Source organism: Tenebrio molitor, chromosome 9 (genome assembly GCF_963966145.1).
Source record: "Tenebrio molitor chromosome 9, icTenMoli1.1, whole genome shotgun sequence".
Lineage (NCBI taxonomy): Eukaryota > Metazoa > Arthropoda > Insecta > Coleoptera > Tenebrionidae > Tenebrio > Tenebrio molitor.
In genome coordinates, this window is record NC_091054.1 from 17,938,147 (window position 1) to 17,964,235 (window position 26,089).

The 26,089-nt window shown below is 35.5% G+C and overlaps 2 protein-coding genes and 1 long non-coding RNA gene across 4 annotated transcripts; all 3 read left to right on the top strand.

Moving 5' to 3' along the window:
- The first annotated feature begins 846 nt into the window (after window positions 1-846).
- Window positions 847-15,572, top strand: LOC138138442 (uncharacterized). The gene is made up of 2 exons (XR_011162033.1): window positions 847-1,814; window positions 15,177-15,572. It is a non-coding gene; the product is annotated as an uncharacterized lncRNA (long non-coding RNA).
- Window positions 3,678-9,804, top strand: LOC138138441 (uncharacterized). Its single transcript, XM_069058381.1, has 20 exons — window positions 3,678-3,931; window positions 3,994-4,137; window positions 4,189-4,487; window positions 4,534-4,723; window positions 4,778-4,962; window positions 5,012-5,153; window positions 5,291-5,527; window positions 5,579-5,629; window positions 5,687-5,802; window positions 5,857-6,031; window positions 6,083-6,150; window positions 6,198-6,375; window positions 6,422-6,537; window positions 6,586-6,775; window positions 6,822-7,436; window positions 7,486-7,688; window positions 7,743-7,933; window positions 7,988-8,025; window positions 8,076-8,123; window positions 9,515-9,804. The coding sequence occupies exons 1-19, from the start codon at window positions 3,748-3,750 to the stop codon at window positions 8,117-8,119; spliced, it is 3,366 nt and encodes a 1,121-aa protein (XP_068914482.1). The 5' UTR covers window positions 3,678-3,747; the 3' UTR covers window positions 8,120-8,123; window positions 9,515-9,804.
- Window positions 15,573-17,678: 2,106 nt separating the features above from the next.
- On the top strand, window positions 17,679-25,855 carry Scp1 (Sarcoplasmic calcium-binding protein 1). Of its 2 annotated transcripts, none has more exons than XM_069059181.1 (4): window positions 17,679-17,847; window positions 24,956-25,122; window positions 25,311-25,556; window positions 25,622-25,855. In XM_069059181.1, exons 1-4 carry the CDS (start codon window positions 17,796-17,798, stop codon window positions 25,751-25,753), a joined length of 597 nt encoding a protein of 198 aa, XP_068915282.1. In that variant the 5' UTR covers window positions 17,679-17,795; the 3' UTR covers window positions 25,754-25,855. The 2 variants fall into 2 exon arrangements, with proteins under 2 accessions (XP_068915282.1, XP_068915283.1); XM_069059182.1 differs by having other exon boundaries at window positions 17,682-17,847; window positions 25,323-25,556.
- The last annotated feature ends 234 nt before the right edge of the window (window positions 25,856-26,089 follow it).

A 26,089-nucleotide genomic window follows, 5' to 3' on the forward strand; every position in this document is an offset into this window, starting at 1 on the left:
CAAATTAATTTGATCGCTCGATACCTACTTATCATACTAATATACATATACAGTGTGGAAACTTTAACTGGAATAAAATTCATAACTTGGACATAGGTGATTTTTGTAAAAAATTCCGAAACAGGTCGATTTTTGTTTTTCCTTGCCTACATTTTGATGCATATCTTCTCCCGGAAGTGCGCAACCACCCCTAACTTTTTTTTTTCAAACGCACTATTTATTTCCTGAATATTTTCAAAGCCTACGTGCTAAAAAATAAAAACCAATTTTATAAGTTGAATTTTATTTAATGCAACAAATTTTCAAAATGGGCATCGTTTCTTTCTTGGCAAATTTCAAATCGATAGTAACATGCATCCCTTACGTTTTGTGACATTTCTGGTGAGATTTGCCTAATTTCATGCCTAATACGTTGCTTAGGGTTTTCAATACTGTTCGGTTTTAGGCATGAAAGGAGGCAAATCGCACCGGAAATGTTACAAAACGTAAGGATTGCATGTTACTACCAATTTGCAATTTGCTAAGAAAGAAACGGTGTCCATTTTGAACATTTGTTGCATTAAACAGTCTTCAACTTATAAGATGGGTTTTTAGTTTTTAGCACGCAGGCTTTGAAAATATTCAGGAAACAAATAGTGCGTTGTATTCGTTGCTAAGTAACCTTTCAAACGAGGTATCACTTGGCATACCCTTCTATTTGAAAAAAAAGTTATGGGTGGTTGCGAACTTCCGGAAGTAGATACACAAAAACCATGTATGCCAAAATGTGGGCAAGCAAAAACAAAAATCGACCTGTTTCGGGATTTTTTACAAAAATTGTCGCACGTAAAACACTTTCTTTCTTCCGACTAGACGTACAAATACTGGACTTTCGTCGCCGGTCGTCCGGATGATGATCAATTATGAAAACATTGAGGGTATGGTTGACATATGCAGGTCTGTAATTTTGTAGAGGGCTTTTAATTCACCAGTCACCACATCACATGCTTCGTCATGGTAATACGTTTTTGTAATATGTTGCCCTTTCACTGTCAAAATTTCTCGATCTACTTCCTAAATCAAATTTTTTGCAAAAAGATTTTTTCTATAGTCTATTTTTTCCTGGTACAAAATCCTGCAACGAAATGTGACTTCCCTATTGGTTATTCTATTCCACTAACCAATAGGGCGCTCGCATTTCATTGTAGGATTTTGTAAATGGCACCCGAAACCGCCTACCAGGAAAAATATACTATAATATCCTTAATCAAATGAGGTGGATCGTATAATGGTATAATATTTTGGTTTTCAACAATAATTATTTTTCTTCCACTTTGCGGATCCCTTTCTTTTGATAAAATGCTTATTACTGCTTGGTTTGTTTGTCACTAGTCATAAATTGTAGTTACAATTTTCAAACCGCAATTTTGAACTTCACATCCTAGATTGGGTAAAGTGAAAGTTTCATTTTCCTTGATGAAGATGCCCCAATCCACGAAGTTTTTTAAGGTTTGGGATATACCTTGAGTCTAGAGTTTCAAATGCAAAAAAAAAAAACGAAACGTAGTTAGCTTAAACATTCAAAACATTTATCAAAGATTAGTTAATTATTGTCATGATTGATAAAGGCGCTACCACAAGAACATGATGATGCTAAAGGTCCCAATAAAAATCAGAAAGCAAGCAAGTTGTTAGGTCTTGTAAACTTACTTAAATATTCGTTTTTTGATTAAAATCTCATTTTGTTTGTAGTGAGTACCTACTTACTTCATACAATAGGTAACTCCCTATCAGTCAAAAAGAATCAGTTTGAACAATTTGAACTAGTTAACCAAGTGAGTCCGCGTAAATGAATTTGTACAAGTGACAACACATTCGACATTTTATTGCTCAAGAGTCACACATTTTAAGTGATCACCAGTTTAGTCGAACGAATAGTTATGTATTTGGATCGCTAGTCCAGAAAATGATATTTTTCGAGTGTGAGGGGTATTGCGTAGGCAAGGCGCCTAGCCGTGGCGTAGCAACACGAGCACTCCCCAAACATTTTCTGGGCGTGTAATCCACAAAAATTTTCATGCCGACAAATTTAAATCATTTTTAAAAAGTAAAAAATTATTATTAATTAATTCAACCAAAGTAACTTCTATGTCAAACTTTGTTGACATTTAAGAATCAATGCTGTCAGCCCATTCTCTAGCAAATTTTTAACCAAGGTCACTTTTGTAAGTAGTATTTTGAATCATGCAAAACCGTCGATAACGGCCGGCGGCATGAAAATATCTTTTACTTATCAGATCATCCATGATTGTCATTAGATAGAAAGAACTTGATAAAATCTTGGAAAGTAATAAATAATCCTAACATTGTCAGCATATCATAATCTGAGATTATTTACGAATTCGAAAATCGTCAGAATATACAATTAATTTCTTATCTTCTAACTGAAACATTACTACTCGTACTTTGAAATTTTTTAAATTAAAAACTAAGAACTAAAATTTCTTATCGTAGATATTAGTAATGCAAGTACGAAATAAGGAAAAGATCTATTCTATTTTTACGTAAGCTGAGTAACAACAACAACAGTTGATAGAGAAAAAACATGTTAGAGATGATGAATGTCTTTGAGTTAGGTAACCATTTTTGATAATATCATTCCTACAATATTTTTTCCAATTTCGTTATCAGGATTTTCAAATTTTTTTATCGCTTAGGTAATTTATTTATATAAATGTTAATTTAAGAATTTGAGTGAAGTGTCACATGTTTTATAAACAAGCCTCTATGGCAACGAAAATTTCAAAGATAGTGTAAATTTTAATTTTTTACTTTATTCGTGTTGCCAATAGCAGTATGAATAAAGTGTTGCTGTAATAATTATTTATGTGACGCGCTTAATAAATTAATATTTACGGGCGAGCTGGAATTTGTGGAACGAGCGACGAAGGAGCGAGTTTCATAATCCAGTGAGCCCAGTAAAGATTAATTGCTAAGCGAGTTGCATACAAACTTTTATTTCCACCTTCAGCCTTTAAACATTGCTATTTATGTTTATGAAAAGATGATATTCTGTAATGAAAGGCGGTAGGGCAATAAACAACAAAAATACTGTTAGAAGTTTTGTGAAAATTGTTGTAAAAAGAAAGAAAAGAAAGAATGGCTTTAATGCCCGAGGAAAACTTTCTTGAAATGGAAGAAAATATCCAAGGAATTGCGAACGAAAGACCTGTACCAATAAGGAAGAAATGCTAAGTTGCAGCCGTTTTGCAAGTTGCATTGATAGTGCAGTCACAAAATTGTGGTATACACTTATACGGGGTCATTCTAAATGTTTGTAACAACTAGTTGGTGTAGCAGCGCACCTAAAGCATAGCGCACAGCCACCTACGATGGTACAATCATTTATAATGACCCTGTGTTTCAAACTGTTTGTCTAAGAAAATATTCCCTTCAACTTTAAAGGAAGGTTTTTCACCTTTTATATCCCGTATTTATTTATTGGCGACAACTGAGAGTCAATTGTTCGATGATATTTCAAAAGGTTGTAGTGTTGTAGCCAAACTTTAATGAAAAATATGTTGTTTCCTAAAATGGACAAATACTTACCTACAATAAATTTAAAACAAAAATTTACGTCACGTATAATAATCATTAGCTATCAAAATTATTAATTTTTATCACATTTTAAAAAATTTATTATAGAACATTGACATGATAAACTAGTCAGTTCGCGATAAGTTAAGCTTTATTGTTTTCGGAAACAAAATGGCAGAAGTAACCAGGTTACTTGTGCAAATTTATTTACTTGTGGTGATTTGGTTGACCAATTCAAATTGTCAAGACGAATTTCTCTTAATTGACAATTCTGAAGGGCCTTACTACTGCATAACTAACAGTTCTTACGCATTAAGCTGGATTGGCGAAACCACCGATCATAACAACCTTCAAAGTAAGATTACAAATATCAATAACATTCCTGTATAATCTATTATCCTCTTTATAAACATTTAGCGTCAACTTATATCCCAACCCCTGGAATACACTTTCTAGACTGGAGGATCTCCAGCAACAAGAACCAACAATCTTACCCCCATCCACCCTGGATTTTAAAAAAATGTCAAAGCAACGAAACAATTCTGGATAGAAGATGGGAAGGTAAAAGTCTTTGCTGCAATCCCAAACAGAATAAAATTCTTATTATCGCAGAAATGGAAGTCTTGAGAACTAACCCCAAAGACCGTGCACACAACTTCATAAATGCAGTTTCTAATTTGGACAAAACATTTGTCATTCCGTTTTCACTTCGTGCGGAGAGCGACGCCCACTTGTTTCTTTGTGACAAGAAAGACCTCACCAAATCAAACTGTTACTGGTTCCAACTGCGTCACTCCTCTACCAAACAAACTGCAGTACGGAAATGCATCGATATAAATTTGTCCAAAGTGGTAGCTCAACTACCACAAGAAGATGGTCACAACTGCAGTAGAAATTTGAACAGAAACAAGGTCTGGCTGGGTTGCGGTTGTTCTCTAACTAATTTCAAAGTTGCAGGTTTATTGGGAAAACTATTTTAATGCGGACAAATGGTTCCACTTTCAACTGCGCAAGAATGGTCTTCATTTTGCTTTGAATCAAATGACTGACAAGAGAAAAATCGTTTACCTACAAGACGGAGATGTCGACGCCAACCACTTGATTATTCACACCAACAGAGTTGTGGGTCTTTGGAAAATTCACACTTGTACTTAAAGACGTCTGCAAGAACGGCAAGTATCTTTTTAATTTTTATTTTTAGTAGAATACCTACACACTGATGAGGAAGTAGACGACGTGAGACTTGGACCAGTTCTGCACATTGAGCACGATACAATTTGTGTTTCTCTCTTGGTGTCGATGTGTCCATTTTGTCAATTAAAATTGACGCTGAAAGAGATAAATAGTGAGAAACAAAAAATTGCAGAACGAACGTACAGTGCAAAAGTGAGTACTAAGCATTACAATGTTTAAAATTTTAATTGATCAAAATTAGATGGGAACGAAATGGGCAGAAATCAGATTGAAGCAGTACCATGTCTTGGCCGAAAAGGCAGTTTTGTTTGTCTCCACCATCGGTACAGGTTCTGCAGGGCAGTTTTGGGCAATCGACAGTCTAAGACAGTGTCAAGATAAGGGTAAGAGTTGTGGAGAAATTACTTTAAAATTAAATACACTAGCGGTAAAAATATTGTTGGATCGATGGTTTGCATTTTGGTAAAAATACACACCCCTTGATATCATAACGAATGTTATAACTGCAATTGATTTACAGAATTTCGAATGATTAGCTCTCATCAAAGAAGACCATGCCAACTTCTTTCTTTGAGTAGTGATGATAAAGTCATATCACCTACAATGGCGGCGTCCATTCAAGACAACAGCGAAACATTTTGTGTACCTTGTCGATGGTTGTCAAAAGAGTGTGGACAAGCAAGAATTTATAAAAAACACGAAGGCGAATCTATCTGTGTGTGTGCTGCTGGAAATATTGTTGGCGACTGTTCTACAAGTACCTATACAATTATTTTTCGACTGATTTTTTTATTTTATTTTATTTTAGTCTGTGACAATGATTTCTTTGGACGGGGATGTGAAAAATACTCTCGTATGCGTAAGTACATAATACAGGTTTCTTCGCTTTTTAATTTATCATTGTCATCATCAACAGCAATCTCTGCTGACCCTAGAGTGCACGATGTGGACGTCAACCAAGCTTTCATTACTGTACCAGGATACAAGGAGGAAATAAATTACTCTACTCACAATTACGTCATCGAGTACAAGGTGACAGATTTTGTCTTGCATTTATGTAGAAATCTTAGAATTGATGTCCAACAGAAACGTTCCAGCGAGCTTTGGATCCAGTTGGGCAAGAGTTATCCTGTTGGAAAGGAAGTGTCTCTTGAAATGGTAGGATTGAGAGCAAACACGACGTACGACGTTAGAAGTGTCATCACGTCGGAACACAACGAAACCAAAAAGAGTTACGCCACGTTTACGACAAAGTGTTTAAGTAGTCATTCCACTACTGTCTTTGTAAATTGTACAATTTTGCGGTTTGTAGGACTTAATGCCAGTCTTTTTGCAATTCAGTCATCGAACACCAGTGCAACAATCTCTCTTCTAGAACCGGTAAAGAGATAATTTGACGATTCTATAATCTTAGTTATGATTTCTAGATGAAAGAAAATCTATGCAAATTCAAGTGGTGCCAGCTGACTTTGTCAAACAAGAAGGCAGAACCGTTTCAAGATTTTAATATGTCCTTCATCAATTTGATCCCATTTACCGAGTATAAAATCAACATCGAGTGCAATTTTGCAAGAACCACACTATTTTTCAACACCACGGAAGGAGGTTAGTAGAGGGTCTTTTAAAAACTGTGGTGCAAGTTCTTTTGCAGTACCGAACAAGATATCCGATTTGAAATTTATCAACTCTCCGTCCTCCTTGAATTTGGAATGGAATAAACCCGTCCATATGTATGGCATTTTGTCACATTACACTGTGGAACTTCAGGTGACAGAGAAACATTTTGATTGATCTTTGTTAAGTGAGATTTTGCAGTTCTTGAGGTACGCAGCTTGTCAAAACTTTTCCGGTACTCTCTTCGAGAGTGAAAAATTGACGACAAGGGAGTCAAAGATTGCAATCACGGGATTGAAACCTTACTGTGTTTATTCGTTCTCAGTATCTGCCAGTAACACGTATTTTGAAGGAACTCCATCGACACAACTGTACACAACTCCTTCTTCAGGTAACAAAACAATTTCTTGTGGTCAGTTTAACGTAAAAATCTCTAGAGCCCATCCACGAACAAGAAATTCCCAAAATCGAAGGTTTGGCTGTGAATGCTTCTTCGGTTCAAATCAAATTTATTCAAAGTCCTTGTGACAAGATCCGTGGTTTGTTGTGGATGCAACTGCAGTTTAGTTGCCAACAGCAGTGGTGCCAAACTCGAACTGAAAAGTCTCTGTACAATACGACCACCAACTACACGTTATCAAATCTCTATCCTTATTCCAACTACACTTTACAAGTCAGATTTTCGCGAAGCACCAAATTTGAAAATACCTTTACGCAGACGCAAACATTTCAAACGAATTCTTCAATTGCTAACGAGGTGAGAGAGTTGTTGGTGTATTCGAAAAATGAGAGTTCGATTTCGTTGAGATGGAGGGATCCGTACCCACCAACAGGTGTTTTGCTACTGTATAACATTCAGTACTTCTCAAAGAATAGCGCTCGCATCACGACAAACGTGACGGATTCACCGTGTAAGTTATGGCCCACTCATCAGTGCTTCACCATCTCAAATTTGAAAAGAAACCAAAGCTATGACGTTGAAATCCGCGGTTTCAACAGAGATACGTCGGACTTTGGCCCCGTTGTTAGAATCAACACCACCACTAAAACTGGTAAGTGTATATTTTTAATCGAAAAATATTTTCGAGAATTTGTCTTCAGAACGTTCGATGCCTCCATATGACTTGCGAGTAAACTGGAGTTTCACAAACGTCCTTGAACTGAGATGGAAGCATCCCAATGAGACCAACGGCGATATAAACAAATTTAACATTGTATTCATTCCGGACTCTATACACGCCTATTCTTTTTCAAACATAGTAGAAGTTTCTAAATTTAACTACAGTCTAGAGTACCACTGCAGAGTGAGTAGATTAAATATGATGTGACTGATTACAATAGTACCTTAACGATTGCAGATAGACAAGGTAAATATATTGCCCTCAACAAAATATGAAATAACAGTCACAGCTGATAATAGTGATAATGGTTACACTGGACATGAATTGTCAATTGAAACAATTAGTCCTACTACTCCTACTCCTAAAGAAGAAAGAATAGAATTTGAATTGATTGTAACTGCAGTTGTGATAGTCTTGGTTATTGTTGCGTAAGTGTAGAAGTAGGTAGTTAATAATTTTATTTGATAAATTTGACATTTCAGTTCGATAATACACACCATTCAGAGAAGCAGAATAAAAGGTAAATATTGTTGTGACCAATTATTATCGACACTGTATTACTTTTTTCAGAAAATGAAGAACGTGGCGAGGAAATTCCTTTAAGAGTTAACTAAATATGTGAGTTTGACAACCTCCAGGTTAAGGCAAAGGCACCATTCGAAAAATTTTACACGGTCTAGTAGGCAGTGACGTAAATTGCACTTGTCGGAAAAAAATTACTCTCCTCTAGAAATCAAATTTTAAAGGTTATAAAAAACTACGAAAGCAGATGACAAAAATGGAAACTAAAATATTTATTTGCTTATTGCTCTAATTTTGAGAAGTAGTTACACAGGCCTGCAAAACAAAACTTTTTAATCGATGTTTTGATTTTGATAACTGATTTTGTATAACATTGGAGCCCTGATTACTAAAATACAATTCATTTTTTTGTATCACGTCAGGTTTTTTCACAATTAACAAAAAAAAATTAAGCAATTTATTTAGGAAAATAAGATGTTTATAATAATTCTTGGTTAATAATCTAACTGATTTTTTTATTCCTTATGAGAATGGCATCTTTAACGCTTTGTGAGGAAACTTCTTTTAATTGATTGCCTGCTGTATTTTTTTTTGGGTACATCGCGCTGTAACATCCAGCAAAAGTCTACCATCATTGATACGCTCCATCTTCCTTGATATCATCTCTCCATTTGTTTTATATCTTGGTCAAGACGTTCCCCTTGTTCCTCGCTGACAGCACCAAGATTTTTAGGAAAAAGATTTAAGTGCGAAAAGAGGAAATTCACTTTCAAACTCATATTACATCCCAAGATGTGAAAATTTTTAAACATGATTCTTAGAATATTTTCGTAGTCTTCATCTTTGTGATTTCAAAGCAATTTTTCGATGACGTTCTTAAATGCCGTCCAGGCATTCCTTTCAACAACATTCATAGAATTTTGCAAATCATTACCTTTGTACAAAGATCTTATTTGAGGTCCTAACCTTTTTTCATTTGGCATTGGTAACTTTGTACATTAATACTTGAAACATTGTCCATTTTTATCAAGAGGCTTTACAAATTGCTTCATCAAACAAAGTTTGATATGCATTGGTGGTACCTAATACTACTTTTTTAGGATACAACTAAATTATTTTTTATTATTGCTTCCCCGTACAAGTCTAGTTCTTAAAGGCCACTTCTTTTGAGTTCAATGCTTGTCTCGTGCCCGGCAGTCCCACTCGCAAATAAAACAAGGAAATTTCGAATATCCATATTGTTGTCCGATATTACAATATCGAAATTTTGAAATAATTCATTCATTCTAGGTGAACATTTCAATTTTAAGAAAAAACGATTTGTGAATAAACTAGACGTGATAGCGTAAAACCAAAATCATTTTCGTTATCAGGGGGTCGAAATTATTCAAAAACTGTCAATTTTATGCAAACATCGAAATCAGTGCAGGCTTGTGTTATCGAAAGTGTAAAATAAAATACCGTTTAATTGGAATTGTTACTTCCAGAATTAATCAGTTGTCAAGAGTGTGAACGTAGAGCATGGTGCAAGGCAATAAACCGTTGTAATTTAGTAATTATGTTGCAAATTCTTCCAAAATCGATCACTTTACGAAGAAGGTGCAGAAGGGAAGAATCTTCCCTACTAAGATATCTGGGGTTAAAATTTGTACATTTTTAGAGAAATGCTTAATAGAAAGACAACTAACTGTACCAAACATAAATATTTATGATTAAAATATGTGTAAATAGATGTAAATTTATTGGTATTGTTACGTTAATAAAATATCTTCTCTTATTAACGACTTCTGGGAACCGACAACCCCTTACCGGCGAGTACGACTCGAGGATGGGAAGTCTTACCAGGGAGCCCCAGGAGAAATAATACAAAGTTCTCAAAAAAAAATCTTCAAGCCCCCTTAACTCTAAAACTAACCCCGTTCGCGAAAGACAAAGACCGATCACTAGTCCGCGCGCGAAAGAATTACAGCGGCCGCGACCTGCGAATGATCTTTATGATCTTCACCCCGTCCGATACGCTCACAAGAAAAGATTTCAAAAAATGAATAGGTACACGGGGCCAGCAAGATAACGAAACCGTGTATATAAAAAAAAAACATAAATTAACAATTTAGAAGTACACTCGCGGCCACCCAAAATTTAAAAAAAGTGGCGAAACGGCTTAAGACTACTCAGGTATAGTCCGTACTCTGATAGATTGCACGTTTTTTGGCAGAAGACAGACACAGAGACTAGTGTGGCGGCAATTAATCTGCAGGGCTACAACGGTTTTTTACATAACGTGAAACAATTGAGATGGAGAGTTTAGTATTTTTTACTGCTTTATATTTTGGAACTATGTAGAATTTAAAAACGTGCAATTTATCACCACTACGGAGTAGACATTCACTGATGTTCCGGAGACGGACTTCAGCGGCGACGTCGCCGTCCCTGGGAGATCACTTGAACGTTCCTCCAGGAAAAGGTCATTGTCTCGTCCAGCTGCGTCCCGACAGACATCCGAATGGAAGCTGCAGCACCTTCTCTCACTCTTCCTCGGCGATTGGGCGACTTCTCGGGACGACGGGGCTCGGGCGGTCGGGGATGAAACAAAATCCGTTCGACTTCCCTGAAACCTTCCGTGTGAGGGCTCTTTGATCCGCACCACGGCGCTGGAGGACGATCTTCCTGGTCTCAACCCTCTTGTTCAACCCTTTATCAGGACCCCACCACGTCTTCTCTCTCTGTTGTCCGTCTTCCACTCTCTTCGAGCCCCATAACCTGCCTGCCTCGTTTTAGCCTTCATACCTCTCATTGGGGTTTTTGAAATACTGTTTTCTCAATTTCATTGTAGGTCGTAAAATTGTATTGCATATTATAAGCGATTAACGCGATTAACAATGGTTGGATTTAAAAAGGTTGGGAAGCGACGCATGCCATTTGCGGTTCAATGCAAATCTGTATTGCTAGTGGCAAACCCCGCAAAATCTTTAACTTAAAGTACCATAAAATTTTACGACCTACAACCAAATTGAGAAAACAGTAACTTTCTTTCCGAACCGTGCGCGCGGTGTTTGAACGTTGCACGTGGATCAGGTTTCAGATGGCATTTAAAACGTAACAATTGGTGCGATTCTGTTTTAAAATTTACCAATATTTCTATATAACAAGGTTGTAGTTGCTATGATATGAAGCTGTTGATTAGTTGGATCTATGCAAAATCAATGTTGTTCAATAACAATATTGCTAAATTTTGAAACAGAATCGCACTAAATATGTATTTTAAAGTTTTCGGATTTGGTCATTCTGGATACTTTCCTCTTCGGTTGATGTTTTTGCCAAAAAAAAATCGAAACAAAAAATTATGAGAAAAGAAAAACCTATTGATCCTACATTGTGTTTTATTACTTAATTTTATTTAATTAAAGTTACACGAGAAGCCGCATAGTTGGAATAGTTTTAAAATGAAACAATTGAACAGACTATACTTAAATTTTATTTCACAAGTAATCGTAGAATCGTGCCTTGGTGTTTGGTCACAACAAAACTTATAAATACAGTCGAATGCAATAAAAAGTAGACAAGAACAGTTTCCTGTAACCGTTTTTTCTCAGAATGTTATTGTATAAATGTGTCTTTTCGAAGCCTCCTTTTCTTTCAAAATTAGACATTCTTTCAAAGTTGACATTCATTTTAAATCTTTTATAAGATAATTATTGCTGAAATGCCTCTCATAGATGACGAAACCAAAATCAGAATTATCCTTGATTCAAATAACAATTTCTCTACTTTTTTGCATTCGGCTAGGCAACCAAGAATACAGCTGTCAACCAAAATCGAAAAACTGAAAGACTGGACCAAGCAGTCGAAAACTTCTTGTCTATTTTTTTTGCATTCGATTGTAGGTGAGTGAAGTGATTTTTCATGAATGCTTCATTTAAATTTGGACTGAACAAAATTTGACTTGCATTCTGTGAATTGAAACTAAATTGGCGCAACGCCATGAGTTTTCTTGGATGACTTGTGTCTTAACTGAAACCAGTAACAACTTGTGTTTGTGAGGTCGTAGTTGTCATAAAGAAATATGTGAGCATCGCGCTCTATTCGAATCGGGAATGGAACCAGGAAATTTTCCTCTAAATGTGAAGCGGCAGGGACGAAATTGTACTTCGACATCGGGGATACATACTCGCATTTGTTTGAAGATTTTTGTTTCTTTGAAAATAAAAGTGGTAGGTACTTCTTACCAGGAATCTAAAAAGAAGAAAAGAAATTGAAATAAATTACCAGATTCGAAATCACGGCTTCCTAGATTAATAAGAGTCGAAGCCTCTAATACGGCTGGTCGAGTTCATCAGTTGCAAGCATTTTTTCTGTTCCTGAGAGGGCGCCACTATACATTTGTGTATTTGGCTGCTTAACCGCGTACAAATCTCATTTTAAAAAGAATCGTAATTTGTATGTTACATACACTACTTCAAAAAGTAGATTATTGATAGAAAAAAAAACATTAATACGATTTTTCATTCATTTAATTAAAAAAATATTCGTTTTTTGGTAGAGGGCGCTACTATACTTTTGGCTTTTGAAGGAACAGACAGTTCAAGGAACTCGACCAGCCGTATTAGAGGCTTCGACTCTTATTAATCTAGGAAGCCGTGTTCGAAATCATTAAACTATGATTTTAAAAAACGTCTCACAGCGCTTCACAACAGCAATTTTGAGTATTGTTGGTTGCCTAGTTATAATGAATTGGAACTATTATTAATTTATTAAATACTCCACTAAATAAGTCGTCTAAATTTTTATAAAAGCTGAACTTTAAATATCCTGCTTTCAGCGGTTAAGAATTGAAGCTTTATTGCTATTTCCATGGTCTCCTAGATCGAAAGAGAATAAGACCAGTCGCATTAGCGAGTTTCAGGCCTTTCTCCTTTTTTTAAGAAGGCAGCACATTAAGGGACTTGGAGGGTTGCCTATCCTTTAAAATACTCCCTCGTACCTCGATCGTATTTTAAACCCATTCGTCGTATGGTGTACATGTATTACTGGTTGCATACTAAAAGTTTTATGGCACGATTCCGTCATTTCATTAAACGTCAACGATTTTTAGTGCAAAAAATGCCTACGAGTACTTTTTACACGATCGTAGATAATAGTAGTTTATTCGACGAGCTCGTGTGTAATTTGGGCTTTTTTTGGCATGAGTGGGTCAGTTTAAAACTCGAGTAAAACGAGAGTTTTAAGGGTCCACGAGTACCAAAAAACCCCAATTTACACAAGAACGAGTTGAATACAACGTTTTTTTGTTCGACGAGTCCCCTAAAGGCCCCAAATCGCCGAAAATGTTTAAAATTTGTTTGACGTTTCGTTTTGACAAGTTGTCAAATTTATCAAAATCCGTTCACAATTTAGAAAATTCTCAAATTCTGACAGTGTCGCACAAAAATAGTATATTATTCAACGAGTGAGAAAGTTGGCCATTTCCATGAGAATGAAATTTGCGACCACGAGCCGTAGGCGAGTGGAGTAAGTCATTCGAATGGAAATGGCCAATTCTCACGAGTTAAATACTATACTTTTTCTAATCATATTGACAATTGAATAATAATTATATATTTTTTATTTCTACGTTTTATTATGTACATATACATTAACCGTGCCATAATTAACAATAGTAAAGGGAAGTGATTTTACATCTACATTAGTATTGGTTATTTCTTTATTTTCTGTTGTGTTTCCTACACTACTACTGGAAGCTTGAACTGCATTGATAATTTTGTTCGCTGAGTCCATCTTGTTTTTCATGGACGTGTCTATATAACCTTCGGCTACCGTTGTGGACTTCCAGCCACCGTGTCTTTTTAAAGCGGTTATATCGGCACCTGCATCTACTAGTATTGTAGCTGATGATCTCCTGAAACTGTGTCCAGTATACTTTTCAGCTTCCGGTAGCTTTAAGTAGTTAGCTATTTCCTTTCCCATTTTGGATATCTTGTTAACACCTATATTTTGACAAGTGCACTTGCCCTTTTGATAGTTTAGAAATAAACTGTCGGTCGACACATTTGGCGGACGTAGATTAATGTATTTTTGAACAACATTATAGAATTTACCAGTTATAGTGAATTTTCGTACACTTTTTGTTTTTGTAACAGGAATAGTGACCAACATTGTTTTGTTTATATCCACAATATCATTCACTTTGATGGCATGTATTTCACTGGTCCTGCAAGCACCCATAATGCCCATTATAAGGGCCATCTTAAAAAATTGTTAATTGTAGGTACGCATGTAGCATATTATGTATAAAGAAGTCAACACCTTACCTTTGTTGCAAGATACATCTCATCTGGAGCATTGGATAAGAATTCATCAATTTCCTTAGGAGTAAATGTTTTTGATTTTGTAGCCTGATAGCCCTCGGATTTTCTTTTTAACAATGCACGTAACTTGGGGTAGGTTTCAATATTAATATTGTTGTGAATGCTTAGAGTAGACTTCAGGAAGGAATATTGGGACCACAGTCCAGAGTGAGGAGGATTTATATTTCTCTGCTAATTCGGAGAAGTAAGCCGAGAGAACATTTTCGGAAAATGAGTTTGTCTTCTTTGTTCTGCACCAATCTATGAACATTTTGTAACTTAACTCATATTTCTTTCTCGACTTTTGTGGCAAGAGATTAAGTGTTGTGAGTTTAGCAGTCTCTTGCACTTCCGGTGGCGTACAATTCTCTATATCGTCCACAATTTCTATTTTCTTGTTGATATTTCTGAGAAAACAGATTCGATGACAAATGTCAATGTCAACTATTTTTTAGAAAACAATGGACCGTCGTATAATCGTTACGGTGGTGATAGATACTATCCGTTGAGAAAGTAAAATCTCGTCATCTCATTGGTCTAAGACAAAAATTTTCTCCACGGATTCGACCAATTTTCTCCACAGTTGAAAAAATGACAACTTTCTCAATTAAAAACGTAATGGAAAAGTACACATTTCTTAATATGATTAGAAAAAGATTATTAGAATTAAGAATGATATGATATATCCACGTTGGCGGTTTTGATTAAATTTGACAAATGTAATGTCGGATCACACATTTCGTTAGGCTCATTATTACTCATGTCATGAATAATTCTATATGTGTTAATTTTAGCTCTTCTTCAGGTTCTGTTGGTGGTAGCCAGATCTTCACGTGCAATACGCCAATCACGAGCGACGATGACGACCGAACCTTCTGCATTGCACCAGAAGTCGACGACGAAAACTTCTGGTGTGTCTTCAGCAGAAGCGTCCATAAACTCATGCATTTTAGTTAAACATCGAGCTCTCGATACACGTTCAAATGCATCTTTCAGAGTCTCGATTTGTACAAAACATATTGAATACACTACAGTAGAAATCAGAAATCTACGATCTTTGTCACAGCTCTTGTCGCAATTATTTTTCTATCTCTTCCCATTTAGGCAAATCTGTACGATGTTCTTCATTGCCGAACCCATTCCCGACACGGTAAGCTTGCACAAGCACTCTTAGATATTACAAACATGAATTTTGGGCGGAGATGATTTTTTTTTTTCGTTCTTTGCCCTTCCCTAACTCTAGTCGAGTCAATGAAGGTTTTTACTTCTTAATCTTCAGAAACAGCTCCGATTTTGCTGATTTTTTTTTTAAATGTGTGTATTTATATATTATTTGAAATCAGAAACATTTTGTTTGGGGCACGTAAATATTTATATTGCTTAAACAATAATTTGCTATTTATGAAAAAAATTCCGTTTTCCACGATATTTATTTCAAAGATTTTTTTTATATGGAAACTGAAGTATGAAGAGTAGTTGTTAAGTTAAAATTTCTAGTAAAAAAACAATTTTTACAACAAAAAACATAATAAAAATGCAACATAAAACCAAATTCAGGGAACATTTTTTACCCATTCGTGTCTTTCTGAACAGCTTAAACAATGACATAGTTGAATCAAACAGTGTAGTTGTTTTTAAAAATAAATTACAAAAATATCCTCTGGAAATTCATAGCCATAATTACAATTAAGTAGTGCTTATAGGCGGCCCGGCCGCGACTGGAACGGAGCAAACAGTGAAATACATCTGTTGGAAATCCAACACTAAAGCTTGCTAAGTTAATTTCTAGGAATAAAACAGGCTAATGCCTCTATTCCTCCAATTAATAATAATTATTATTGTTATTATTAAAAAAAAGGCTATATTCTATCTCGTGATTCGGAAGTCACGTTAAGCCATTGGTCCCGGTCTATTGAGTTGGTCATCACGCCCCTCATAGATTTGTAAACCAGTCCTAGACTGTGTAACAACATTTTCAACATTATTATTATTACATCTTAACCCTCCACCACCCGGCGGCACGGCAATTTTGCCGGAGTACATACACTATTACGGATAATACTCGTACTATCAAGTGCTTATCAACATAATTACCGGCGTCTCGCCTCCACATTTTGACTTTTTTGTGTTTTATGTTCTGTGTCAATGTTAAGGAATTTCCTCACGATGTGACATGAGTATAATAATATACCTTTTTGAATTTCAACCACCAATGTGTTCTCTAAGTCCAAAATTTCTAAATTTTTGAAAAGAGATTGCGGTACTATTCCCGTTGCTGAAATTACATATTATTAATTGGAGGAATAATAATAATTATTATTTGGAGTTTAGAAAAAAATTCTATTTTACCACTTATAATTTCAGCAACGGAAATAGTACCGCAATCTCTTTTTAAAAATTTAAAAATTCTGGATTTAGGGAACACATTGGTAGTTGAAATTCAAAAAGGTATATTATTATACTCATGTCATATCGTGAGGAAATTCCTTAACATTGACACAGAACATAATGCACAACAAAGTCAAAATGCGGAGGCGAGACGCCGGTAATTATGTTGATAAGCACTATTACTTGACAGTAATATCCGTAATAGTGTATGTACTCCGGCAAAATTGCCGTACCGCCGAGTGGCGGAGGGACAGTTATTATTAATTGGAGGAATAGAGACATTAGCCTGTTTTATTCCCAGAAATTAACTTAGCAAGCTTTAGTGTAGGATTTCCAACAGATGTATTTCACTGTTTGCTCCGTTCGAGTCGCGGCCGGGCCGCCTATAAGCACTACTTAATTGTAATTATGGCTATGAATTTCCAGAGGATATTTTTGTAATTTATTTTTAAAAACAACTACACTGTTTGATTCAACTATGTCATGGTTTAAGCTGTTCAGAAAGACACGAATGGGTAAAAAATGTTCTCTGAATTTGGTTTTATGTTGCATTTTTATTATGTTTTTTGTTGTAAAAATTGTTTTTTTTACTAGAAATTTTAACTTAACAACTACTCTTCATACTTCAGTTTCCATATAAAAAAAATCTTTGAAATAAATATCGTGGAAAACGAAATTTTTTCCATAATTAGCAAATTATTGTTTAAACAATATAAATATTTACGTGCCCCAACCAAAATGTTTCTGATTTCAAATAATATATAAATACACACATTTAAAAAAAAAGATCATCAAAATCGGAGCTGTTTCTGAGGATTAAGAAGTTTCGGCGATTTTTCGGCTTTATTGACTCGACTACTCCCCAATTTTTATTTCCACCACGACCACTCTGTGTGTGTCAGTTCGGTTGAGTGCGGTGACTTCCGACCTGACGCAAAAGCAACTCTCTTCAAAAATAGACGCCGGCCGGTTCGTCTCCTCATTTTCGCCACAGTAGTTTCCGTCGTAGTGTAGTTCTGTGTTCGTTTTAGCCGCCATGGCCTACAGCTGGGACAACAGAGTCAGTTTCGTGGTCAAGTACTTGTACGGTGGGTACCCAACGCCTCTACTACGCTCACTTTGCACTACTCTTTCTGTTTTCTTCTCCTGCCGCTTCCGCGTTCGGAATAGACTTGTCACCCTCCATAAATCACGACATATTTCTAAACCTCACGCCTTGTTTCTAAACAGAAATAGACCCAAATCATATTATTGTAATTCGTGTTATTACTCTTCGCGCGAAACTCTCAACTCGCGTACTATTAATAAAACATTACTGAACTTATTATTTTTGTTCTGTTACTCTGGTCGGTTTATTTACGCGAACAAACATCGATTACTTTATGTAATTGATGAGAGCTGGGTTTTGCTAAACAGGATCTAACTCAAAAATATCCACCCCAGTTATTATCTAATGACGTGACGAATTATTATAGTGTTCATTTCGAAATTGAAAACGTAACGAAAATAGAACGAGGGGATACGGTGCGGTTGTCATTTTTAAGTGTCATTGTACTCTGAAAAAAGCATAATTATTTTCAGCTTCATTGGTAAAATAACGCACATCGTGCCAGCAACAATTATTAACTCGGTTAAAAGGACAGCTGTTCGCTGGCAATTATGTAAAAATAGACGAAGAAGATAGATCGCGGTATTGTTGGTGTTAAAACCATTACAATTGGACCGAAATCAACGCAACAATTGCTCTGTTCTCGATTGCCAAAGAACAACATCAAAAGAAGAAACGGTAAACAATTAATACAATAATTTAAAATAAATTGAATTCGTTTAGAGCTTTTTCAAACATTTGTGATTGATAGAGAGAAAACTGAAATCGTGTGGCTGGATCGCCAGATTTTAAACCCTTTGACATTTCTTGGAGTCGTGCCAACATAGTTTGTTGTTTATAATTCAGTTTTTCTGTGATGGTATTATATAATTTGATGTTCATAGAAAATGTCCTGCGAAAAGGAAGAGAAACGAATGGAGTTTAAAAATAATTATGATCAAAGAGCCTGGAAGTAATGTTGTAAAGAAAATGAAGATGCAGCAGTAAAGTGTTATGGATGAATTGGTGCAAAATGACTCAGATGAAGAATCTGGTCTTTCAAATTATGACATAGAAGAAGAAGCAAATTCATGGCCAGAAAATGGTGTATGAAAACTAAATTTATTTAAGAAAGTATAATCTCGTGATTAGATCTAGATAATCTGCTAGAAAGGTAAATTCAGAAGCAGAATGCTGGTCTAGTTTCTTCGTGGCAGACCCAGAATCAAATGTGAAGAATAATAGAAAGTTTTGTTAGCTCTTGAAGATGCAATTGTACGGATTTAGACGACTTATTCAGATCACAATGAGTAACCCAATAAACCAAAAGAAATCAAAAGTGCTCTCCAGCAATTTGGATTTTTTTTTTCAAGAAATCAAAATCTTTCGTCGCTGAATAGCAATTTTAATCTCTTTTGGTTTGAATCCGATCTGACAATTTTACAGTGTCAGAATATTATTTGATAACTTTGCTTCAAAGAGAAAAATCTTTGATAACCAGGTAAAATAATTACCAAAAAATTTTATGATCAGCACACATTGAGATACAGTTTTTAACTATAGAACAACTGAACAACCATCTGGTCATGTTACTTTGAAAATTGTTAGAAAATTGTGGTTCCAACTGGACGAAACATTCGACCACTTCAACAAAAAAAAAGACACTCGAAATAGCAGAATGTGACTCTCGTCCAGTGTTTCCAATCTTAAAATAAGAGTGATGGCACGAAATAGATAATTAGAAAAATAGGTATTCGCCGAAGACTTCTTTTGGAGACTTCTTCCAAGGAATTCTTTTAAAGGAGTTTGCTCTAGATTTGATTGGCAAAGATACAGTAAAAGAACTAGACAAGACATTGCTTTAAAAGTCTTCTCTCAATGTATAAGGTGAAGACTTAACACGCCGCAACAGAATGTCCAAGAACAGATACCACAAGTTGTTCTGTTAGGAACATGTTTTATAAAGTTGGAATTCACGATTTATGAACAATGAACTTAATGAAGAAGAAGAAAACAAAAATTTTGAAATTCCATCTTTTTAATTTATAAATATTTTTTCTTCGTTTTGTGTTTTGTTGTTAATGTCCACATGTAGTTCAATTTTTCTTTAAAACAACTGTCATGTTGGTATGAGCCACTAGATATTTGATGGTTATTAGGTTGGCAACGTAAAATGTCAATTGTATGTCAGCCATTTTGATGTAAAGGCGCTATGACTTGCCCTACTTCAAAGCCCCCTACTTCATACGTTCAATCGTACCGTCGCGAGCAAAAAATTCTGGTCGTCAAGGTCAATTTAAAATTTCCCGCAATTGTCACAAATTAAAAATCTTGCCTGTTTAATTAGGGCCAATGTCAATAAAACGTCATCAAAAAAAATTTTGTTGTATTTTTCAGTGTCATTCATTATTGTTTTTATTTCTTGTCTTTTACTTTACATTATTAACCTCAATGATTAACATACGATTTGACGTGAACAGAATAATATATTATGATACGAGTTTATAAGAAAGCCTCTAAAGCACGCGCGGCGAGTTTAAGAGCACGACGCGTAGCGGAGTGCTTTTAACGTCGATAGTGCTTTAAAGGCTCTTATAAACGTGCATCATACGCTATTTTTTATTATACCTGCATTAAAATCTGAAAATTATAACAAAAAATAGTATATTACAGCCCTTTCACAATGGCGTTAACGTTACGTCGATGTTAAAACGTTAATGTTAACGTTAGATCTAATTACATGTATTTCAGTACATTTTATAAATTATTTCCGTTGGCTAATGTTAGAATGTAACGTTAAGAATCCAGAACATTTCTAGAACTAACGTTAACGCTAACAATATCACGCAACATTAATTTTCATCATAACGTCATTGTGAACGGTCCACAATGAAACACATGTAATTTTCAATTTCTAGATCTAACGTTAACATTAACGTTTTAACATCGACGTAACGTTAACGCCATTGTGAATGGGACTTTAAAACATGAGTTTTATAAAACTTATGTTAAGACACGAGTCAGATTTGCAGCACGACTGCCGAGTGCTCTTTCTTTATCTTGGTGAGTGGTCGATGCGATCAAGTAGAGCGATGGGTAGCTTTGTAAGTTTTATTTTTTCCACCAAATTTTTGTGTAGTGTAAATCAAATATTAACTGTCATCGCTGGCATTCAAATTCAGAATCTTCGTCAAGCATTTATGTCCAAATCTCGCGATCTTATGTCGCGAAATACAGTGTGGAATAAAATTATTTACATCCAGTTACCTTTGGAATTTTTGCACATGTAAATTTTCCTGTACCGCTCTACTTTTTTTTTTAGTGCCGAACTATTAGTTCTGTCAGTAAATGTCATCAATCGAATTGACAATTGTTGCAATTTACTAAATTGAATTAACAAACGTTGGTGGCCACTTTCAACACTAGCTGTGACTTGCTTTTGTTAGCTCCTTTTTAATTTCAATCTCTACTTTGCATTCATATCATCCCTTCGCAATAAATCACATTTGGAATTTTGGAATATTTTGAGGTTAAGCTTTCTTTTTTTTGTAGAGCGGCATTTCGTATTTTTACAAGGGTAATGCAAAGGTAACTAGATGTAAAACATTTTATTCCACACTGTATGAATATACAATGCGTTCGTAAAGTTTGGAATAAATTCGATAAAACTGTAAGTATTAATTTCTGAGAAAAATCCTTGAACAGGTCAACTTTGTTTTTAAAAAGTGCATATTGTTCAGTACTTTGCTTATATTGACAGCTTGTCATCTCTTAATAATGACGTCATCAATAATTTTGTTAAATGACAACCCCAATTTTTTTCTTATTTTTCTGGTACGCCTTGGTACTAGCTAAACAATCAATGAAAAAAATTGACACCTTACATAACAATTTTTTTGAGAAAATGACAAATTTTACTTCAAAAAATTTAATTTAATTTTTAACTAAATTTTTTTTTCAATAGATTTAGTTACAATGGATGGTTTATTTTAATAGACCAAACAATTTAGAACAATTTGCGGTAGAGAATTCGCACTGAAACGGAACAAATAAGCCCTGACATTATTGAGCGCAGTGTACAAAGTGTCGGTGAGTGCCAAATAGTTGGCGGGAGGCAATGTGTTAAATTTAATTGTTAACCTGAGATGTTTGTTTGATTTTGCTTCAGGTCAATTAAAATTTACATTAAAAATTAAGTTAAATTTTTTATGTAAAATTTGTCATTTTCTCAAAAAAATTGTTATGTAAGGTATCAATTTTTTTCACTAGTCGTTTAAGTACTAAGAAGGTCTACCAGAAAAAGATGAAAAAAGTGAAGGTTGTCATTCAAAAAATTATTGATGACGTCATTATTACGAGACGACAAGCTGTCAACTTAAATAACGTACTGTACAACATGCACTTTTTAAAAACAAAGTTGACCTCTTCCAGGATTTTTCTCAGAAATTAATACTTACAATTTTATCGAATTAATTCCGAACATTATTCCCATCCCGTGCCGGGCAATATTGCAAAGAAATTTGGGTTTGAGAAATTAACCGGATTCTTAAACCATAAACGGGACCAAATTTGACCGGAAAGTGTGTGGTTGGTCTAGAACATTTTGAAATTCCCAAGCAAGTTATTAAAATTTTAGAAAACGATGCGATATGAAGATGACACGTTTGAGGTTATGTCTCGATGCATATGAATCATGAGCAATTTAACCTTGAAAATAATAAATAGAAAGACTTTGCGGCGTCTCTGTAAGTACAGTTGCGGCCAAATAAAACTGGGCAGCAATTTTTTCTGTTGTAAATCGGAATTAAATATTAAATCACCTGAAAAATCATCTCTTACGAGATAACATAAAATACTATTTTTCAAATTGACATCATGCGTCACTGTTATGTTGTGCCACAGGTATGGGTATCTGGTTACCACAGAAACTTTCATTTTAAAAGCCTGAATTACCAAAATTTATAAAGATGACATAAAATGTCAATTTAGTGGCCGCAACTGTACATTATTGTAATATTTGACTATTTTTCAACAACTACCAACGCACTTTTCCATAGAAACTTTCAAAAATCCCTAAATTCAACTTGACGGCTGAAAATTTCCCAAAGACCACTCACCAAGCTAAAGAATAGAGCATATGCAATGTGTGTAGTATTTCAATCCTTTTCTGGCTTGTGGCCGGTATTGACGCATCATACTAATAATGCTAATAAGAGGCGATAAATAGAGGAAAGTAATAAATAAAAGCCATTTTAAATAGAATGACAATATTTACTGTTACGGGACACAATTATTACTTAAAAAAACACAGAAATTTAACAATTTTTGAATAAAATTAATTTTTTTGTTCGACACTGTCAGAATTTGAAAATTTTCTCCTATGTGAACGGATTTTGATAAATGTGACAACTTGTCAAAGCAAAACGTAAAGTTAATTTTAAAGATTATAAGCGATTTGGAGCCTTTAAGGGGGTCGTCGAACAAAAAAACGTTGTATTCAACTTGTTCTTGTGTAAATTGGACTTTTTTTGGCACTCGTGGGCCTTTAAAACGCGAGTGAAACGAGCCCTATTTACACATGAACTCGTTATAGTATTTTACAGTAGAAGTCCGTTAGGATAGCCTTTACTGCCGAGCCAGAGATTTTGTGACACGAGCTCGCAGAGCGAGTCGAATAATACTGGCGAGGCAGTGTCCCATTACATTAAACATTAATTATTGTACGAATTGTAAAAAAGTTGAAAAATAAAGTTTAGATCTACGTTGCTATAGTTATTTAGTCATTCATAACGGCCGCTCCCGCTCATAACGGACACCCTTAACGGACTCCGGCCGTTATGAGGTTGCTTACATGGTGACAAACAGTCCGGAAAGTCACCTTTAACAACTAGATATTACAAAAAATAAATAACTATTGTCATTTTTTGACGAATACTTGAGTCTTTGCCGTGTAATCGAAAATTTAAAAGTTTTGCATGGTGATGCATTCTGCATTTTAAGAACACATCAGTTATATTGTTAACTACATAGTTGTAAAAAAGTTTAAAAGCGCTATCGAAGGTACACCTGGCAACGAACGCAGCACTCTTAAACGAATTAGACAGCGACGCAAATACTACACCGCGAGTCTGTCTTTGTTCATGCGCCTGACACAAAAACTGTTACGATCGGCAATAGGACGGGTCCCTTCCAGATACGAGTAGTATTGAGTTCACTGTAAAAAAGTCAATAACTTGAACTGACTACTAAGTGTCAGTGTCGTCAACAACCGGAAGTTACTCCAGTTATATCATTTAAAAGTAAAAATCAGTACTGCCAACTCAAACAGTCCTTTTTGATCACACTGTAATATGTTTGTTGCCTGCTGCCGAATAATAGTCCTCAGAAACTGTAGAAACATCCTCTTCTTAGAAAAAGAGTTCCTAGCAAAACATGCGATGAACAACCAAACAAACCATGTTTTGCTAAAGTAAAATTATTTGACATTCCTGTTTTACATCGTTATTCTCAGTTGCTTTTGGTTGTTAATGTATCTACTCACGGAATCTTGGCCACAACTGACATTTAACTGAGAAATATGTGTGAACTGGTCTTTATTGAATATAACCCAACTTTTGACTGATAATGCCATTTCCCTGCTTTTTTGATGACACGAGAAAATCTTCAAAGTGATTTTTAATAATTGTCATTTATTAATGACACTGATGATTGGTTTAGATCATTTTTTTAAATAGGTATGTCTAAAAAATGTTGGCCAAGATTCCGTGTCCGGAATAGTATGTATGATCTAATTAACGATCATTATTTTTGACGTAAGAGTTGTAAAATGAAAGAGGACCAATAACGGATGCTTGTGGTACCTCTGCTTAGCCATCTAGGCTGGTCAGATTATTTCCTTTTCTTTTTTAGATTACGTAGAAATGTTTATTAAAAATTGTTGTGTTGTTTTGGCATTTCCTCATTTTCTTTGTCTTCTTATATCTTATTCATGTCGCGGCAATTTTAAAATTTCTGTTATTTCTGCAATTCTTTAGAGTTGACTAATAAACTCTGCGTCTTGAAATATTAATAAACTTATTTACTTCTAATGTTTCCTCCTTGTCTTTCAGATACCGACAATAACGGCTACCTGGACGAGCGCGACTTCGCCTGCCTGGCCTTGCGCGCCACCATAATCGAAGGCAAAGGCGAATTCAGCTTCTCCCGCCTCCAGGAATACCAACACATCATGCTGGGCCTGTGGGAAGAAATCGCCGAACTAGCCGATTTCAATAAGGTTTGGCTTCTAGGTAGTTGGCCAGCTTTTTCAATAACCGCTCTCTCCACGCACAGATTTCCACACACCCGCTCTCACTAAGTAGGTTAGAGTAGGTCTTCTCGCTTCGTCTTGTAGTTAGATTAAACGGTTTAGATCCGGACCAAAGACACCCGATGTGAATCCGCCTCTGTTTGTTTCTCACGCAGGAGCTCTTGCAGGACGGAAAGATCACCACCGACGAGTTTAAACAAGCGGTGCAGCAGTGCTGCATGGGCCGGCGGTACGAGGACTTCCCCCAAGCCATGAAGATGTTCATCGACTCCAACTTCAAGATGGTGGACCTGAACGATGACGGCGTCATCGGGGCCGACGAGTACAGGTTCAACTGTGTCACCAAGTTCGCCATCGACGACATCGAGGTGGTCGACGAAGCCTTCAACAACTTGCTAAGCGTAAAAATGATCACATCGACGACACGAAAGGTATTTGAGTGAACGTTTTGCGACTGTTTTTGCAGGACGACGACAGGAGAAGAGGCGGCTTGACCTTGTCCCGCTACCAGGAACTGTACGCCCAGTTTCTGGGAAACCCAGACGACAACTGCCCCGCCATCTACCTCTTCGGACCGTTATCTGAGTTTTCGCTGTGAGGAGAGCTGCCAAGTCTGATACTAATTTAAGTGTTATGTTACCGTCTGATGTTACTGTTTTTGTTGCATTTTTTAACTTAATAAAGAATTTTTGCAAAACGAGTCCACAACCTCAATAACAATGAATCACAAGAAACACTTTTTGATCATTCGAAATTTCTGATTTTTAGTTTCTTCACAACTGTACCTTCACCCTCACACCATTTTTGAATGACTTACGCGATACAGAATAGTTTTTTTAATTTTTGTTTGTTTGAATTCCATTAACTCCAAAACTAACCGATCGATTTTCTTCAAACAAAGTTTGTTAGAAAGAAACAGTTCCTGATTGTGTTC

Coding starts and splice junctions, on each gene's coding strand:
- LOC138138441 (XM_069058381.1), top strand. CDS start 3,748: ATGGCAGAAGTAACCAGGTTACTTGTGCAAATTTATTTACTTGTGGTG. Junction 4,488..4,533: donor GAAATTTGAACAGAAACAAG/GTCTGGCTGGGT, acceptor TCAAAGTTGCAG/GTTTATTGGGAAAACTATTT. Junction 6,538..6,585: donor ATTACACTGTGGAACTTCAG/GTGACAGAGAAA, acceptor GAGATTTTGCAG/TTCTTGAGGTACGCAGCTTG.
- Scp1 (XM_069059181.1), top strand. CDS start 17,796: ATGGCCTACAGCTGGGACAACAGAGTCAGTTTCGTGGTCAAGTACTTG. Junction 17,848..24,955: donor CGTGGTCAAGTACTTGTACG/GTGGGTACCCAA, acceptor CTTGTCTTTCAG/ATACCGACAATAACGGCTAC. Junction 25,557..25,621: donor CCTTCAACAACTTGCTAAGC/GTAAAAATGATC, acceptor CTGTTTTTGCAG/GACGACGACAGGAGAAGAGG.